Below are 19,083 nucleotides of genomic sequence, written 5' to 3'. Positions count from 1 at the left end.
GAACCGCCTCTCTGAACAAACGAACATTAATATGAACCCCTTTATTCAAATACATTAAAAAATTATGTTATAAATGGATTTTTCTTCGCGCAGGATAAATGCAACGTTAAAATGCAATATATCTCTGTTTGAAAATACATCGTCGTAGAAAGGGCAAGCTTCGCAATCGGATCGTTAAGGACACTTTTCTTGCATCGTCTCGAGGAACTTTCGACTGTCGACGATCAGCTTCTCTAAGCGCTCCTTCGTGGCGGACGTTTGCTTTTGCGCGAGCTTGCGTTTCGCCGATTCAATGGCTGCCCGGTAACCGGTTACATTGCGGAAGACTTTTATGTGTTTATCGCCGGCAACCAGAACGTACTCTCCTAGAGCATCGAAGGCCATGCACGTAATAGGACCTGCAATAATACAATTACGTTAGAAAACTATATCATTCCTCGGAAAAAGTTAACGGAACTCTGTAATTGTGTTACAACATCATGGCGAACATAACGCTTCGTATAGACCTGAACATTTCGGCGATCATTGCGTCGAACAGCGAACAAACACCAGTTTGGATGGGGCCACGAACGCCGCACAGTGGGGTATTTGCCCGATTTCAGCGGCCACAGCTAGTTCAAAATTCGCTCGATATTGAAACTGCTGTAACTTTGCTAAAATTTATCCAAATTTGATGAAAAAACAACCATTTTAAAGCTTGAGATTTCTACTTTTTGTACTGTATGCCGTTTTTACTGAAACGGATGTTTTGAATGCAAAATTTGTCCATAAAGAGGAGCGTATCAGATTGTAAAGTTTGTAGCTATTTTTCAATCAAGTACTGCGGATTATAATCAATATTTTAACGTTATTCGTCTATTTTATGTACGCTACCAAAAAGTGTAATCATTACAATTAAAATATCTTTTTAAAATAGTTATTACAAAGAATAATCTCCGTTATTTATAATAGTATGGAAAAATGTTATGAACAAAATTTGCACGGTTCAGAGGGGGATATGTTGTGGCACAAACATTTTCTGCGTGGGTGGAGGCATAGAGGAGATTTCAAGATCACCTCGATTTTTTTAAACAGAATGTCCTTTTTTTAAACCATAGATCGATAGAGTTCGAAGAGCGAATTTCTCTTAAAAGTATACCCTATACTTAGCTAAAAAAACTTCTATAAAACAAACATCTGTATGTGTATGTAAATAAGGTAAAAATTACTGATAGGTGAATTCGTTGAGAAATGAAAGCGGGTTAACAGAAATTCAAACTTCCGACAAATTTCAGAGCTTAGTGGATACATGAATAGGAAAACGAATGATGGGAGATCGTTCCTCAGATATTCAACTAACTTGAGCCACAAAAATTTTACAATTTATGACAAATTTTTAAAATTGAATTTTGACCGCTGAAATCGGGCAAATACCCCACTGTGCGCCGCCGCGTGCGTTTGTATCAGTTGCCGATTCTTCCATCTAATCATTAAAAGTCTTTAAGACGTTCAAACCTAAAATAGATGTAAAATCGAAGTCTTTAAGACGTCGTGTGCTATCTGGATCGATCCTCCGTCCCGTTCGCGGCAATTAATATCGATTTTGCGTTCCGTTCGCCGTTTGGCACAATGTTCGGCGAAATGTTTAGTTCTGCACGAAGCTTAACGTTTGCAACTGCAGGAATCAATTCTGAACGTGCAAAAGAGAAATTACCGAGGAAAATATCTTCTATGGTATTGTCCAGAGCGCCGGTAACCGTTGAGTAAAAACTTAACGAGGATCCATGGGCTATCGCCAACACTTCTGTGTTAGGAGAGAGCGCGATCCTAGCTGTCGGTGCGCTGTCCCATGATCCAGATGAAAGCAGACGTGGATCTTCTCCCTTCTCAAATTCAACTGTAAATAAGCGAAACATTAATGCAATCTGATTATCGGTGATCAATTTCACCTAACCCAGTACACGTTTACTAAAGTATTACCTTTCGTGTTGTACAACCGATAGGTCCCGTCCTTTGAAACGGTAGCCATATGACTGCTGTCAGCACTGAAGTTGAAGTCAAATATTCCAGACGTATGGCCAGCAAGATCGAAAGCCTTCGAGACTTGTTTGAAATCACCCGATTTTGTGAATAGGACCTCGAACACGTTCACGTCTGGTGTGAATCCTGGAAAACAACATTTTCTTAGACTTTACGCCTCGTAATTTGAAAGATTTCACACCTGTGATTATATTAAGGAGGTAGACTCTCGTTTTCAGGATTGCAAGGGTGCGGGATGCGCCTTTTTATTTTTTAATAATGCAGGCGATGGGGCTTTTACGTTTACGTGTCGCAATTTGCATTATTCGGAAGCATATAGCTGCGCATGTAGCTATTTTAATAAAGCTGCGACAGCTACATGCTGCCGAATAATGTAAATTACGCCTCGTAAACGTAGAAATAGGTTTTTTGAGGGCGATCGAGGACCTAGATCAGGGGTCGGCAACCTGCGGCTCGCGAGCCACATGCGGCTCTTTAGTTCCATACGCAAATATTATTTATTTTATAAAAAAAACATTTGAAAATTGTTCTGAATCGATTAACGAGGATTAGGCACCGATTCTATCTCTCAGCCACTTGTACTCGCTTTTCACCGCACCCCTCCCCCGTGACACGCGTCGTCACTGTCGTCAGTCCGTCGGAAGCTCTCGAATGACGCCGTCGTCGGATGTTTCTATGTAGGTTTTAATTCGCTTTCGACGCAAGACAATTTGGCGTCTTCACCAGTGCTTTGGCTGTGACGTACAGTTTGTTGTTTCAAGTAAAAGAGTTACAAGCGAATTATCTTCTCAAAGTTATGTATGTATCATACATATATATACAATATACATATATATTATCTAATTTGTTGTGAAAAACACTACTTATACATGAATAAATAGATATTTTTTCTTATGAATAAATAGATTAGTTTTTTTTTATCAAAAAACTTTATTTATGCGAGTACTATTTATTGTTGGCAAGAAAAAATTTTGTGGCTCTTTAAAAACTTTGAAATTTCGTAAATTGTAATTTTTGACTCTTCCGACTCAAAAGCTTGCCGACCCCTGACCTAGTGTGTTAATCATTACCTGAAGCAGCGACGAAACGTCCGCACGGTGACACGCGTGCCCTATAAGTGGACCCCAAATATAATTCTATCGTTGCAAGGATTTGACCCTTGAGATCCCATATCGTCAGATCGTTTGCCTTGCTGCACGTGATTATGTATTTTCCCGTGCACGCGATGTCCATGCCAACAATATCCTCGGTGTGTTTCTGAAATATCCATAGATGCGAAAGTAAGCATTGTTACAAAGGACAAGCTGTCGACGTTTGCATGCCAAGGTTGATTCTTCCGAAATCGAAACAACGCTATTTAATCTTTCTTTCCTAAACTTTATAGATTTAACCGTTTGCACTCTGAATTATTTTTCAATTTTATTGCCAACAACTCCCTACTATTTCAACTGTTTTATCTGAAATTTACTTGAAAGGACAGTTCTTTGACTGCTACTCATTATAAATAATTTTGTTTACTAATTATATTAAATATAGCTCTCTCTCACAAATTTTGTTTGTTTTTAACTAAAAAATCAGAAATTAAATAAGTCAAGGAAGAACCAAATACAGTAGAACTTGGATTATCCGTGCTAATTAGTGGAACATGATTGTTCGGATAATACAACAATTACATAGTTTCAGTGCCGAACTTAATCCTTATTGAAGTGTGCAGTAAATCGTGTAGCGCAGTGCTCCCCAACCTTTTTATCGTCGCGGACCGGTCAACGTTTGATAATTTAACCGCGGCCCGCTGAAGGGGGGGGGGGGGTGAGAGGGACGTTGATTGTTTATATTTCAGATTATTCTGATTTAATAATTTCAATTTAATTGTATTTAATGTTCCTTGGGCGGACCGGTACCATTTGATCCACGGACCGGGGGTTGGGGACCACTGGTGTAGCGTATCAATTATTTGTGGAAAGTATTCAGACGATAAAGAACTGGAACATCAGAGACCCGGATAATCGAGGTTCTCTACTGTACATATAAAAACCCGTTTATTAACTTCCCGATTTTATAGGGAAGTTATTGTAATGACCCCGAAAATCGAAAATCGATTTTTTAGCAGATCTTCACGTTTCATGGTCATTGCAGTCATTTTAGACTATTTTCAGCAAAATGTTCGTATGTGTGTGTGTGTATGCGTATGGCCGTTTCTATGTAATCAAATTTTTCGTTAACGTTTTCAGGAAAAGTAACAACGCGATCAGGATGATGAATGATGCAATCGATGTGCCCCGCTGTAACTTAGAGCTGATTAGATTTTGGTCCATTTTGGTCAAGTAGTTTTTTTAGTTTTTTCGAAAAAAGTTCATTCAACAATGCAATTTATACGAGAGAACGGAAAGTTTCCACCGAAGAAACAAACGTAATTACACAAAAATTTTTTTTCGATTTTTTTTTTAAATTTAAAAAAAAAAATTTTTTTTTACCTTACGATGATGTTTCCGCTTACAATAATCGAAAATTATCCCAATGCAAGAGTGAGTTAATCATCTCTACTCCCGAGAATACATTTGTAGTTTGGATTTTAAAAAATCAGAAAGGCGAACTTTACAAATGTTGTATGTAGCACTGAGCAGAGTTTCAAAATTGAGCGCGGTTTATATATTTTGGGACAATTTAAATTAACAGTATCGAAGAAAACCAAGATCAATACTGCAAACCCGGATAATGAGGAGTTGTATCGTTTGCGAAAAACTAATTAAGACAATTTATTTTGCAACATTAGTATGCTATAACAAGGAACCAAGCGAGCAACGAGCATACGATGTTGGTTTAATGCGACGCCATATAGCAAACATTTTGATAAGTAGAAAACTATTGAATTTCCCTGAAAACGTATAATCTTCTTAAAACGTACACTTAATAATGATAATAATATACTGCAACTAACGAATCGGGAAGTTCTTTGTGTGGCTCGTGGAGAGTCACACATCAAATAAAAAAAAAACATTAATAGCTATAGGTACTACTAGCCATGCGTACCACTAACCCTTTCGCAAGAGCAGTCCTATCCGCGAGCTCGCAAAGCGAGCGAGCAAAAACAACCCTACTCGCGAGCGAGCAACAATAACCCTCTAGTTTTCATTATTCTTTCTTTAGCACCACGTTCGAACTATACCTTAGGAAACTCTAAAGCCTTGGTCGCCGAACCTAATGTCCCATCTGACTTTTTCGAAATCTTGTACACCTCGATGGTATTCGCCACACCCTTGTGAATAATGAAAGCTTTTCCATCCGGAGACCATCGGATCAATGTTGCATGATCGAATTCGATGTTGACGCGCAGCGATCTCTTCTCTTTGATCGCGAGTTCTTTCGTACACCAAAGTAACACAGTTCTGTCTGTAACAGAGAGAATAATAAATTGAGAATGGTATGTATAACAGAGGATAATAATACAAACCGGGGTGTGTCGTTGCATGCGGAAAAGAGGTAGCGAAAACATGTACACGTGGATTTATTATATAAACGTTTTCTTTTTATTGAATAAACAGTTCCAGCCGTGTACGACGTTGATTCAAAATTAGTAAAATGAGCTACGTAACAGTGTTTCAATCATGTAAACTGCTTTAAATGTTCATGCTAAATATATCGTTCTTTAATTCTTAAGTAAATTAATAATGTCGGCGAGGTTGGGGCGCTCGATTAACTGCAAACTACGGCCGTCTTCTTTTGCTCGGCGGTGGCATGAGATCGGAGTCGGTTTGCAAGAACGCATGCTTGTCGATGTAAGCCAACAGTCGTTCGGTCGTGATCGGTTTATCGATACTTTTGCATACGGACTCGGCCGTGCTCTGCGAATTCGGGAACGATTTGTCCGTTCTCTCCCGCATGAAAACCCATTGATCCTTTTCGAATTTGCACTCTATGATCGCGTTGTTCAAGTTCTTTATTTCTTTGGTGACTTTCATTTTAGTGAACGGCACGTTCAATCCGCCCACGTACAGGTGCCCAACCTTCTTGGGCACAATTCCTACTCCGGATTCCGTAATTATCTTCAAACGAAAATCGACCGAATTCATCGACAACGGTTTCCATTTTAATACCTCGACGGAAACTCCGGGACAATACGGTTCCTTCGATGGTTGAAATATTAAACCATCCGGTTCGTGGCCAAGCTGCTTGGCGAATTTATCGCTTAAGAGGCAGCTGGCCATCCTAACGTCCCAAAACGATTTTAATCGCACTGCAAAAGGTTCCCTCTCCTTGTGCAGTCTTCCTTCTCTCATCGCTCTGTGCCTGCCGCCCATGATATGCTTCTCGATCTTGCAATAACGACCAGGGTAGAACGGCAATTCACTCGTATTCGTCCCGTCGTACATAATTACGTCGTAGACTAAATATCTTGGAATCTTCGTGCCGTTTACCTCCTTGTCGATCACCATTTCCTACAAACGAAACGACAAACCTTTTGCAGGAACAGCAAAAAACTGGGGTACGATATGCTTCACAAATCCTCGGATAAATGTTACTTACGCCGTCCAACAATGTGTCTTTGAGGTTCCTCGGCATGTCTATGTGCGGAAAACATAATCCGCTGACTTGAAACACGCTGTTGTCCCTGTCTATAAAATAAATCTCTCCGTTCTCTTGTATCAACATCATATACCTAGAACACACACAACCAGCGTTAGTTCAATAATCGTATTTTATAAACAATTCAACGATAAATCCTATTGGGCTGGTAAGAAAGTAATTTCGGTATTTTAAGGTGAAATAAAACCCAATTTTCAAGTTTTAACAGCACAGAATTATCGACAATATTCTATTGACGAAAGTTCATTGATCGAATAAAAACAATTCGTCTTCATTTCCCCTTAGAATACCGAAATTACATTCTTGCCAACCCAATATAATATACTTTGGCGTGGAAAAGTTCCCAGCCAGATGGTTTCTGCGATTTTCCTTCCATAAGAAAAGCGTTAAGAAATTTTTATTAGTATCATACATAAGGACATATTATGTGAAGGATGCTACAAAAAAATGAACGCTATTTACTTTTCTCACGTGTATATTTGCAGAATATTTCATTGAAAAAATGGAGGTCACCTTTGTTTCTAGAAAAATATTAGAAATAAAAAAAATTGAGATACAGCTTGTCAAATCTAGCTGTGTGGTTGACCAAAACTTGGGAATGCGCAGACAGAAACAAAGATCGCACTCGACGAGAGAAGGATGCAACATATGAACGATAAGGTACACACCTCGTCAAAAGTGCGTACTGTCCATTATTTCTTACAGCAGTAAACATACAAAACAACTGTTTATATGTTTCTGTGAATACACTTGTGTCACTTCACTTTTTAACTGAACTGTCACCACGTGCATCATTTGACAGGTGACGATCAGTTCTCTATCGTCGCGAAGTTCCGCCTATTTACCATTGCGCAGCGGGGTCATTTCCCCTTGCGGGGGACATTCAGCTGCACAGGTAGATTTGACAAGCTGTACACTATCATATTGCTAGTAAAATATACTACAAGTTCCTCCTCTTCGGTTTTTTCCTAGTGTTTACCGTTTATGAGAAATAACGCTGGTACAAATTATCGTGAACACTCTGTATACGATACTAAAAATTTCTCAACGCTTTTCTTTAGGAAGAAAAATCGCAAAACCCATCTGGCTGGGAAATTTTCAGAGTAGTTGGCAAATCGAATGACACAAAATATAAAAACTACACAAGTATCTCACCTGGTTCCATCCGCTTTCCAGGATACCCTGTATGGTTTCTCGTGTAACAACGTAATATTATCCTCATCCATAGAAACTGGTTGGGAACCCGGGAATCCTGTCGACTGCCACGAACATATTTGTTGAACGCGTCTCTGTACCACGCTGTATTTCCTTTCCTCCATTATCGGAGTAACTCCAGGTACGCCATCCATGAACACTGGATTCTTATTATGAAATTCCCGCTTTCTTTTCCTCTGTGGTTTATCGGTCTCCGTGCTAGGACCTTCGTCGGTATCTTCCACATTCGAATCGTCGTACTCTAAACACCAAGCTGGTCTAGGAGGAGGATCCGGAGCGTCCTCGACGTCGTCGTACCTCCTGTACAGTTCTTGAATGTAGTCTGCCTTATAAATACCTGGCGGTCTAGACGCAGCAAATTCTGCCAAGCCAGCGTCGACGCTGGTACCGTCGTTTTCTACTAAATAGCTAATTATAAGGAAGCCGGTTCTATTGAAGCCATGAGTACAATGTACACCTATGATCTCCAGCGGATTGTACAATATGAAATTTTTACAGACTTGCACGAAAGTTTTTGTTTGTTCTTCGGAGGGAGTTTCGCCGTGGCCTCTGCATTGCAGTTTCAAATATTTACAGCCGTACTCCTCCAGACTCTTTTTCTCGTAGAATCTTGTGGTGTTGGTTAGATCTATCCAGAGGCCGAGCTTCAGTCTCTGGCTTTTTAGAAAGGCAAACAGCATGTCGAGTGTGAATCGACATTCTTCCGGTACTTGACTGTTGAACGAGGACGAGAGCGGAGTTTTGAATGCCAAGAACTTGTTCTGAACCAAGGTGATCGCTTTTCTCGGACAGTGAAGCCATCGAGGCGGAATCGGACCCTTGTTGCCGTTGTAGTTCGACATTTCCTTGTTTTTTGTTTAGTCGAGATCAACGGATCTCGACCCGTCCTGCGGATCGGAAAGAAAATTCGTCGTCGAGGAAACTTCACAGGCGCGTCCTTCTTCTTCGGCGGAAGACAACGAGAAATATCTGACACTATAACGTATGTATGTATACTTGTTGGTTGCACCTCAGTTCGTCATTCCTCCGTTCCCTGGTCGGGCAAAGAGGGCGAACGTAACATCTTCGATTTATTACCAGTGTCGTCGGTTCTTCTCGACGAATCGTATTTTCGAGATTCGAAAGAAGATTCTGCGAAACCGCACGCTATATCGAAGACCCGAGACACTAGAACAGCTGTTACTGGCGTCCACTGTTCGCCATTACGTGCTTTCACCGCTTCGACTATCGACCGCGCGATTGTTCGATATTAGTCGACGACGATCGATGCTCGACGATATATCGACGACTCGATCGTTCGAAATGTAAATGCGAATGTGAACCAACGTGAATAGGGGGATAGGGATCAGTGTCTGCCGTTCCGTTCCGACCACTAAATTATCTGCGAAAAAGATTTTCCAAAAATTTACAATGTACAAGGTTGTATACATACATACAAATTACAAATTGTACAAATTATATACATACAAAAGTCGTGGACATGTTAAAAATATTTAAGGGTTATCAGTGCATTAGTTTCAGCTTAATAGGATAATTGACCCTCGCAAGATAAGGTCTAATAACACATAAATAGCAGTGCCGTAACGAGGGTATGAAGCGCCTGTGGCGAGTGTCTAACTTGCGCCTCCCCGTAACCCAATAATGACAAAAAGATTAAAAATTTTAATGTAACAAGTTAAATTTTACTAAATGCAATATATTTAATACTATTAACTTCATCAAAATGAGTTGCCTTTATATACAATATTGTATTTGTCAAGGTATTTGTATGAATAAATAATCTATAACCTAAATAAGAACAAATTTTTATTCATATTCAATGACGATAAAATAAAAGAAATACAAAAAAAAAGGTATATATTAAAATAATACAATAAAAACATAAAACAGTTCAGCATATTTTATAAAGTAATTTTTCTCGTTTTTTCATTTGCAAACACATTTATTACATCGTCATAATTTAATGTTTTGGCAACATCTTTTTCAATTGATATTATAGACATGTTTGTTAATCGCTCTTGTCCAATAGAAGAACGAAGGTACGATTTTACAATTTTTAATTTGCTAAACGAACATTTGCAAGAAGCTGTTGTTACCTGCATTGTTATGAAAATCCTTAATTCTATGTATAGAGAGTTCGTAATTTTTTTGCAAGATTTGTAAAGCGTCCAAGCGACCATCAACCGGGTCGGTACGGTATTCTTTGTTTTGCGCCCCAAACCCAGTTGCGCCCGTGGCGGGCGCCTCTTTCGCCACGCCCTCGTTACGGCACTGATAAATAGTACAAGGTGGGGTTTCTTAGACCCCGACAAATGAATTTCATAAATATCCTCGTTTTTAATGGGATAAAGAGTAACACAGGATGAAAAGCAAAACAAACAGATTTAATTCTATTTATATAAAAATTCTTTTTAAAAATCTGAAGCTGGGGTCTCCGAGACCCCACATTACCTTGCGAACGTTAAAAGAAGAATACAATTTTTATTTGGTTCCTGTGTCCTGCAATCGATGCAAACATTTTTTATTTTGCATAAAGATCCGCAGTCTAGTTATTAGATGTCAATTTCGAAAAGTCGACATTTTGGGGTGAAATGTTTCTAAATTCTTAATTCTAAATTTCTTAAATTCTCCGATCCGGCACACTGTGCGGCACTTGATATTCTGGGACGGTTTAAAATTACCGAGCCAAAAGTGATTCGCGGCGGTTGAACCGTCATTCGACGAATCCCTGAACCTGTGTGTCCACGGTTAGAAACGTGGCTCCTCAGAGCGTCAGGGTCAACGTAGTAGCGTCGCGTCGCGTCGGTTTGATTACCTAAAATATAAGCACGAACACACGAGCAGAACGAGACGCCGCGCCGACAAGGACAAGTAGCAAAGTAGCAGGGGAAATCGTGCTTGCAGGAAAGGAGCGATCCGTCCTTGATGCTCCGCGTATCGTTCGTACTGAATCCACGGCCGAATAATACTTGCGCATCGGACGACGAGTTAACAACAAAAGCTTAGGCTCGCCGCGTTTCGTCTCGCTTCGGCTCGTTGCTAACCGCGATAAGAACATCTTCGATACAGAATGTCGACGTTTGCATGCCAATGTTGATTCTTCCCAAATCGAAACAATGCTCCTTAAGGCGGTAGACTCGTTTCCAGGATTGCAAGGGTGCGGGATTCGCGTTCTGATTTCTCGATAATACAAAAATGAAGGTTTTCAGTAGTCAAGAACGCTAGATAAGAGATCGATCGAGGGCGCTATCGCCCTCAAAAGTCCTATTTTTTCGTTTACGAGGCGCAATTTGCATTATTCGGAAGCATAAAGCTGCACATGTAGCTACTTTCATAAAGCTGCGACAGCTACATGCTTCCGAATAATGCAAATTACAGATAAACAATTTAATGATTTCGGCGCCGCAGGTTCGATCAAATGTTACTCACTAAGCAATTTTGCAATTTAGATTGTTCTCGACGTTTCGATCCAAATGTGAACAATTTAAATTGCAAAATCATTAAATTGTTTATCTGCACTATCTACGATCGACATAAAGGAATATTAATGGAATTACGCCTGGTAAACGTAAAAAAATAGGACTTTTCAGAGCGATCGCGGCCTAGATTGATCTTTTATCTAGCGTTTTTCACTACTGAACAAGCCCATCTTTGCATTATCGATAAATGAGAAAGGGCATCCCGCAACCTTGCAATCCTGGAAACGAGAGTCTACCTCCTTAAGTGGAAATTAACCCTTAGCATTTGAATGGTGACTCTGACAAGGGAAGGACTCCAAGTGTCCGACATTTTTTGTGAGACGATGGTATATGGATCCCTAATGATGTCTGCAAAATATTAGGTGTAGTTACTCAATAGTTTTAAAGTTATAAACAATTAAACTTTCATACCTGGTTGATATACCATGATCTGCAGCTCAAGTTTTCCAAGTACATACATACCATTTAGGCGTGTAATAATATTTTGCAGACATCATTAGGGATCCATATACATACCATCGTCTCACAGAAGATTATCAAAATCGAAGTCGGACACTTGGGGTCCTTCCCTTGCGAGAGGCGCCACTAAAAATTGCTGTAGCATTACTCAAAATATTATTTACATTATTAAATATACAGGGTGTCCCAAAATTCGTGAAAATCCCGAAAGGGGGTGGTTCCAATTGAGACCATTTCAGGCGACATTTTCCTTTGCAAAAATGTTATCCGCGGCTTTGTTTAGGAGTTATTAACGAAAAACACGGACCAAACAGAGGACGACCTAGACGCGAGTTGGCACAGTAGTCATGGCGCGCCAACTGTCTATTGGCCGACTGTGCCAACTCGCGTCCAGGTCGCGCTATGATTGGTCCGTGTTTTTCGTTAATAACTCCTAAACAAAGCCGCGGATAACATTTTTGCAAAGGAAAATGTCGCTTGAAATGGTCTCAGGAACCACTCCCTTTCGGGATTTTCACGAATTTTGGGACACCCTGTATATTAGATGATTGCACAAGTTCTTGCCCGATTTGAAAATAAAATTCAATGGTTAAGTTTTCAAGATTGGTTAAAGATTTGGTTACAGAGTTGGTTAAAGATTATGGTTAAATTAAAATTAAAAAGCGGATGAATTTTTTACAATCAGAAAAGAATGGTGACTATATGTATAATTGATTAGTAAAGTTATATTCTTTACAATTTAATCATTGAATTTTATTTTCAAATCGGGCACTAACTTGTGCAATCGTCTACAATAATATTATCGGTTTCGTTCTAGAGTTAAAGTATGTAGCTCCGAGAATAATTCAATTTTTGAAAAATTTTTTAAAAATAATGTATATGTTACATAGGGGGCATAAGAATTTTAGAAAGGCTTAGGTGGGGCATGGCACAAAGAAGGTTGGGAAACACTGCTGTATAGAGATCTGTTTGCAGAATCTTGAAGGATTTTGATTTGGACGGGGTTTGTTGGTAGATGAACATGTGGAAGGACAAGCATAACTCGTAATTGCACGATGGATCGTGTAAATGTAAAAGCAGAGTTCTGTCTGTGCTACATGGACCGGCTGTGTTACACACGGGCTACACCTACGGACGCGGACGGGCCAACGTGCACCGCGCACCGGAGAAAGCGTGACCGGGACCGGGGTGAACGAGAGAGCAACGCGTTTCGTTGCAATAAAGCGATATGCGACGCGACGCGACGTTAACGTACGACTTCGCTAAATATAAGTCGTTTCTTCGAGGCTAACCCACGCTGCGCGTTCGTTTTCGACGCGCGTAAATTCGCATTATACTTCTCTCCTACGGCCAGCTACATACACTGTCGTTCAAAAGTACCTCGACGCTCGCAGCGTTTACCGAACTTCCGATTCACTAGGTTTGTCTATGTATAATTCTGTCACGTGTATGTAACGCGTAGACGCCCGATGTAGAATGTATTATATGTAGATGCATGTATAGCGTAAACTGTACAATGATTGGCACTCTAAGCCAACATCGTAGTGAAAAATCTTTTTTTGAAATGTTTAAAGTTTAAACGAGCTTAACTGTCTATTATTACATATACGAGTAAGGTAATAGAGATTTTTCAGCAAAATCGGACAGTTTTATCTCTATATATACATATATAATAAAATCGTGTCCTGTCTGTCTGTCTGTTTGTGACGGCATCAATTGAGAACGGCTAAACGTAGAAAGCTGGGGTTTGAACCAATAGACGCGGCGTTCCTTCGGGAACGTTTTAGAGCAAACCACATTCGAAAAAGTCCATTCGTTCAAAAGTTGTGACGTCATTAGTGACCAAAGACGACTCTTTTGCCCTGTTTTGTGGGCACGTTTCTGCTTATATCTTTTGACTTACAGCACCTATATTCAATTTGAGGTACTCATTGGGATAGGGAGAGAGCGAGGGAGAGAGTGAGAGAGATGGAATGAGAGGGAGACAGAGATGGGAGGAGAGACGGAGAGAGTGGGACAGACGGACAGAGGGGGAGAGAGGCGTAGAGAGAGTGGGAGAGAGGGGGAGGGGGAGAGACACAATGATATGAATAAAAAAAACGGAAATCGCTTATATAGAGAAAATAACTCAGAAAATTGCGTACAAGCGAAATTTTATCGAAATTGCCCACCGTGCGCTGCCTGCCCGGAGGGCCTGGTTGCGAGGGCGTGCCTCAGGTACGCCACGAGCAGCTAGTGAGTGATAAATCTCTTATTATAAAGTATATTCAGTGAATAACAATAATTGTGAGACAAATATGTAGTACATACAGTGATTGGCACATTTGCTAATAGTCATATGTACAGTGAACCGAATTGATATTCGGACGGTCTAAAAAAGACGATAACTTTTTCAATATTGTACTGTATTTTTTTTTGGGAAGGTAGAGCAATTAGTTTACTACAGGATGCGAATAGAAATTTCTTCAAAAATTGCAATTCATCGAGATTGTAGAAAAAATACTAAAAGTTGCATGGTCTGAAGGGGTACATTATGTAGTGTATTTATTTTTTTTACAGGTGGAAGCGTGTCGGAGATTTGAAGGTCGACTTTGTTTTTTTTTTAAATGGAACACTATGCTTTTTATACCAAAATATGGAAGAATGTCGAATTCTGAGTAGAAAAGTATTGACCTTCGTTAGCCCTAAACCTATTAATTAACATCATTAATTTCACTTTATTTCCTGAAAATTTTACTCGACATTTCCATCTTTCCTCCCACTCGCTAAATCTTCGATCCTGATACTTTCCTCCATTAGCCTGCATTCTCTTGTCAAATGTTCTAGACTTTTATCGTTGACTGGGTGGGTTGTTTATTTGGGCGTGTGAGTCCGACCTCTTATATGAAAACGTGGTTCCAAGGAGGGAGTAAGAACGTCACGTAGGAGAAGTCTCCGTATGTAACAATGTAATCGTGAATATTTCGTGCCGATTGCATCTCGCGAAGGCAGATACTGCGACTGGCTGGTATGCTGGCAGTCCACGTTCGATGGCAGTACGTCAACAGCGGATAACATTCGCTGCAGAGCGAAACGTCAACTTTCGCGTCAACGATCCCATCGGATCTCTCGATTAGCACACTCCGGCTACGATGCGACACACGGGACACGGGACACGAGACTAATTGACGTCGGTTCCAAAGGTGCGACGCGGCGCGACACGACGGAAAGATCAACACGTTTCCTAGATAACGTCGCGATCGCAGAAATATTTTCCCGAAATCGGGCCGCGGTAAAATTCTCGTTGCGATAAATAAATCGAGAACGAGGATGAACGGTTGTTGCGAGCAGGAATCGACGTAACGCCTCGAACAACGCGTGTCGCAATCGACGCGACGCGACGCGCTAACGACGAGCCACGTTCGACTCTTCCGTTTGATTTCTCAATTGGCAATGGCCTAACCTACCTACGGAATATTTAATAGCGTCGCGTCTCCATTGATCTCGCCGGCAGTAACTTCGGCAGCAACTTTTTCACAAACATCGTTTCAAAAAATTGCAATTTTTCAAGTTTTTCGGCCTTTTCACCACTTTTGATCGTTTATAGCACGTAAACCGATTAACCAATTTCAATGAAATTCTCAGAGAGTATATCACTTGTACGAGTTGACCAAACGCATCTTCTAAATTTTCGTTATCGGCCCAGCTAAAAAAGTAAATTTTTACTATTTTTTCTTCGCAATTCCGACGAAATGCATTTTTTCAAAATATTTTTTAGACGTCATTTACTAGACTAATTCTTCTAGCCTTACAGAGAAATTGAAGCCGTTCGGTCTATTCATAAAAAAGTTGTTCTGATTTAAAGTGTGTTGAATCAGTTATGCTCGTTAGTGTACGTGGAGTAAAAGTTTCAGTGGATTATAACTGTCTTCTTAGAACAGAAAAGTTAAAAGTCTAGAAAGTCTAAAAGTTGAAAGAACTAACTGAAAATTTTAACAGTTTCCTTCAAGCCCTGGTCGCAAGGACTCACGATCGAAAAAGTGGGGCTGCCATCGTAATCGGTCCTGTCAACAACATGCAATTACCGGAAACGTGCGAATTTCTGCGGATACCACTGGGATCCTACGACAGCTCCGCCTCCAATTTGCACGGAGCACAGTTTCTTATCGTGAACAGGTATCGAAAGTGGTTAGGCTGTTTTTGATTTTCGTTTGCAAGTTCGGTTGTTCGTCGCAGTCAATTTCTTGGTTCGCTGGAGGCGCGAGAGAGAAATTCTCAAGAAAGTCGATGAAATCAAATCGTGTTAGCGACGAATCACGCGAGCGAGTTGGCCGGCTTGGGTACCAGAGCTGTTCGGCAAATCAGATATAATAAACGGCTCGGTGAATTGAAAATTGAACGATCCCACGCGATTAGAATACTCGTTCGGGTCTAAGTAAATGTTCCGTGTACATGCACGTCGAGGATTGCTCGTCGGGAGTAGGGCTGTTACATACTTTCCTTCGAAGGACGAAGATTTTGAAGCTTCGAATCGCGGAGCTTCAATTGCAAGACACAGAAGCCATATATAAAACTTTCTTGAACTCTAAAACTTTATAAAACTGGCACTACATATTAACTTGCTACTATTATAAGCTAATAGAGATTTTTACGAGTCAAACAGTTTGACGAGTCATAAATCTTTCATTATAAAATCTATTCAGTGAACAACAATCGTAAGACAAATAGTACAGTCATTGGCACAGTGAGAAGTAAACGTTAAACAGGCTATTTGTTTTATAATTAAACATATACGCACTTGTTACATTTGTAGTACAGTCCGAAATTAAGTTATAAAGCGATAAAGTATACTTACTCGTAACGAAAACTTGAATAAAACACTATTTATTCAGTCTTGCTGGATGTACCAGCGTTGCTAACAGTCATACAGGGTCTGTCCGGAAAGTAATACGACCACATGTTTTTTTTTTAAATCTATTGAAAACATATGGAAATTTTAAAATTCTTCAAAGTAGGACCCTTGGGCGTCGACACATTTTTTCCAGCGCGATTTTCATGCTTCGTATGCTCCCTGGAAGGCATTATCTGAAGCCTCTCGTAGTACCCTCGTCGCAGCCTCGTCGAGCACTTCCAACCAAAACTTTTCCGTAGATTACGGGGAAAACAGTAACTGGTACTTCTTAGTTGGATTACAACACTTCTTCAACCCCCGCGCGCGTACAGTCCTGACTTGTCTCCCGCCCACTTCTTCTTGTTCCCAAAAATTAAAAATGTGCTAAAAGGATGCCATTTTGAAAACGTGGAACGCGTCAAAGAGGCTGTGACGAGGGTACTGCGAGAGGTTCCAAAAAACTTCTTCCAGGGAGCATACGAAGCATGGAAAACGCGCTGGAAAAAATGTATCCTACTTTATTACAAGGATCCTACTTTGAAGAAATTTAAAGGTTTGTACCCATATGTTCAATAGATTTCTTTTTTTAAATGTGGTCGCATTACTTTCCGGACAGATCCTGTATGTGGAACTCCGTTATGAAAACTTACAACGTTGCTTTGAAATATAAATAAGAAGCAATTGCAGAATGATTTTCTATATGTACCAGGAATTCTTAGTATTTGCCGTTTAAATCAAAAGTGCCAATAACTAAATACAATAGCAGTGCCAGCAATAGCACAGTTTACCCTAATTGCTGTCCCGCAGGATGTTTCAACGATTCTCTCTATTTCTCTCTCTTTTTCTCTCTGTCTCTCGATAGCAGCGCGACCGCTACATATCGCGGAAGATCGCCACCTTTCGTCCTGTTATTCACCGGCCGGTTTCGTGCGTTGTTTCCGCGGGACGTAAACAACGGATGGATGATTCCTTATCGTTGTCGGTCCATGGTAAACACGGTCTTGTTTGCTTGCGCCGCAAGCAACAAACCGCTTTTTGCGGTTGTTGGTTTGTAATTATGCAGCAGGACCTCGATTATCAGAACCTTCGATGTCTGAAGTCTTTAGTTGCCAATTAGTTCCCATTAGTTGATATAGTAGACGTAAATAGCTCAACCTAAGGCGACCCATATGCGACACTATTTACTACACATATTGCACAAATTATCCTTCAGTTACCCGCACCTCGCATTCTACATAACTGTTTACATGAAACTTTATATGTCCGGAACGCAAAAAATATTTTCATCTACTCAATTTTGGTATAAATGCATAAAGATCCACGGTCTATTAATCAGATATACAGTAAAAGCTCCTTCGTTGTCCTGAATCGTGGACACGATCGACGATTGATGTCGGCTCTGGTGTATCGGTGTGAACACCACACATTGACTCGAGTGAATCGAATATTCAAACTTCTTAATTTTCATTATTCTGTATTCATTATTCTGTGTTCATACTGTAGTAAACTAATTCCTCTAGCTTTTCAAAAAAGTTCAAATCGTATTGTCCGATATTTGGATAGTTGCGGTGTTTTTAAGAGTGTCCGAATATTACTGGGAGTCACTGTATAAAACTTAACATGTGTCTTTTTTTAAACTTTTTCACTCTTACAGTTAAACCTATCAAAGTGAGTAGCACTGTGTCAGCTATCAAAAACACATTTGAAGTTGATGAATTTGTAACAATTCAATATTAGAAAGGCGGGGGGTCTACCCAAAACTGCTTTAGGTATATCATTTTTTTTCATGGAATGGAACAATATTGGGAGGAGTCGTGTCAAAAATTGTATGGTCGAAAAATAAGGTCCACCCTAGATACACGTTTACTATGTCTCTTTGTCCATTCGGCAGATATCGCGCGCTTATTTCTCTCTCGCTCTTTCTTTGTTTCTCTCACGCAGCGAAGAGCCAAGGTTTGACGGTCACCGGCTCGATGATCCGACACACGTTAACCGACGCTATCCAAACCGTTTATGCGTGGGCGGTTTCGGCGGAATCCTTGAGCCGCGACCGGAATTATCCGCCGACATTCCCATCAACCGAATCAACCCATTATCAATTCGACCGAATCGTATCCTCTGCAATTCGAACGTGATCGAGTCTGTTCCGTTTATCCTCGATGCATATTCGACTTTTAAAGGGGATAGACTAACGTTTCTAGGATTGCAAGGGTTTGCGGGGTGCGCTTTCTCAGTTCTAGATAATGCAAAGATGGTTATACATAGACAAGTACAGGTGTGGAAGGTAGCAAGGGAGTATAAGGCGGTCAGAGGTGCAATATTAAATATTTGATTTGCAATTCGATGATCGGGAATAAACACGTCCAAAATTTCGGCGACGCGCCGCGCCGCACCGTATTGAAATCGAAAACAAAATTGAAACCGAAAACACAAAATTTCTTTTCCGAAATCGTCCGA

The 19,083-nt window shown here is 40.3% G+C and overlaps 2 protein-coding genes across 2 annotated transcripts in view; both read right to left on the bottom strand.

Moving 5' to 3' along the window:
• Positions 1 to 26: 26 nt before the first annotated feature.
• LOC143214475 (transducin beta-like protein 2) overlaps positions 27 to 19,083 on the bottom strand; it is an 80,297-nt gene continuing 61,240 nt past the window's right edge. The window contains exons 3-7 of the mRNA XM_076435586.1: positions 5,186 to 5,409; positions 3,090 to 3,276; positions 1,960 to 2,145; positions 1,694 to 1,876; positions 27 to 398 (exon numbers count right to left, since the gene is read on the bottom strand). Coding sequence (XP_076291701.1) covers positions 175 to 398; positions 1,694 to 1,876; positions 1,960 to 2,145; positions 3,090 to 3,276; positions 5,186 to 5,409 — 1,004 coding nt within the window. The 3' untranslated portion in view covers positions 27 to 174. The remainder of the gene's footprint in view (positions 399 to 1,693; positions 1,877 to 1,959; positions 2,146 to 3,089; positions 3,277 to 5,185; positions 5,410 to 19,083) is intronic.
• LOC143214477 (mRNA-capping enzyme-like) lies at positions 5,524 to 9,062 on the bottom strand. Its single transcript, XM_076435588.1, has 3 exons — positions 7,759 to 9,062; positions 6,544 to 6,676; positions 5,524 to 6,455 (listed from the first exon to the last, which is right to left on the bottom strand). The coding sequence occupies exons 1-3, from the start codon at positions 8,658 to 8,660 to the stop codon at positions 5,724 to 5,726; spliced, it is 1,767 nt and encodes a 588-aa protein (XP_076291703.1). The 5' UTR covers positions 8,661 to 9,062; the 3' UTR covers positions 5,524 to 5,723.

The sequence above is a fragment of the Lasioglossum baleicum genome, chromosome 12 (genome assembly GCF_051020765.1).
Source record: "Lasioglossum baleicum chromosome 12, iyLasBale1, whole genome shotgun sequence".
NCBI lineage: Eukaryota > Metazoa > Arthropoda > Insecta > Hymenoptera > Halictidae > Lasioglossum > Lasioglossum baleicum.
Note: the sequence above shows the minus strand (reverse complement) of the source record. Positions and strands in the feature narration are given on the sequence as shown.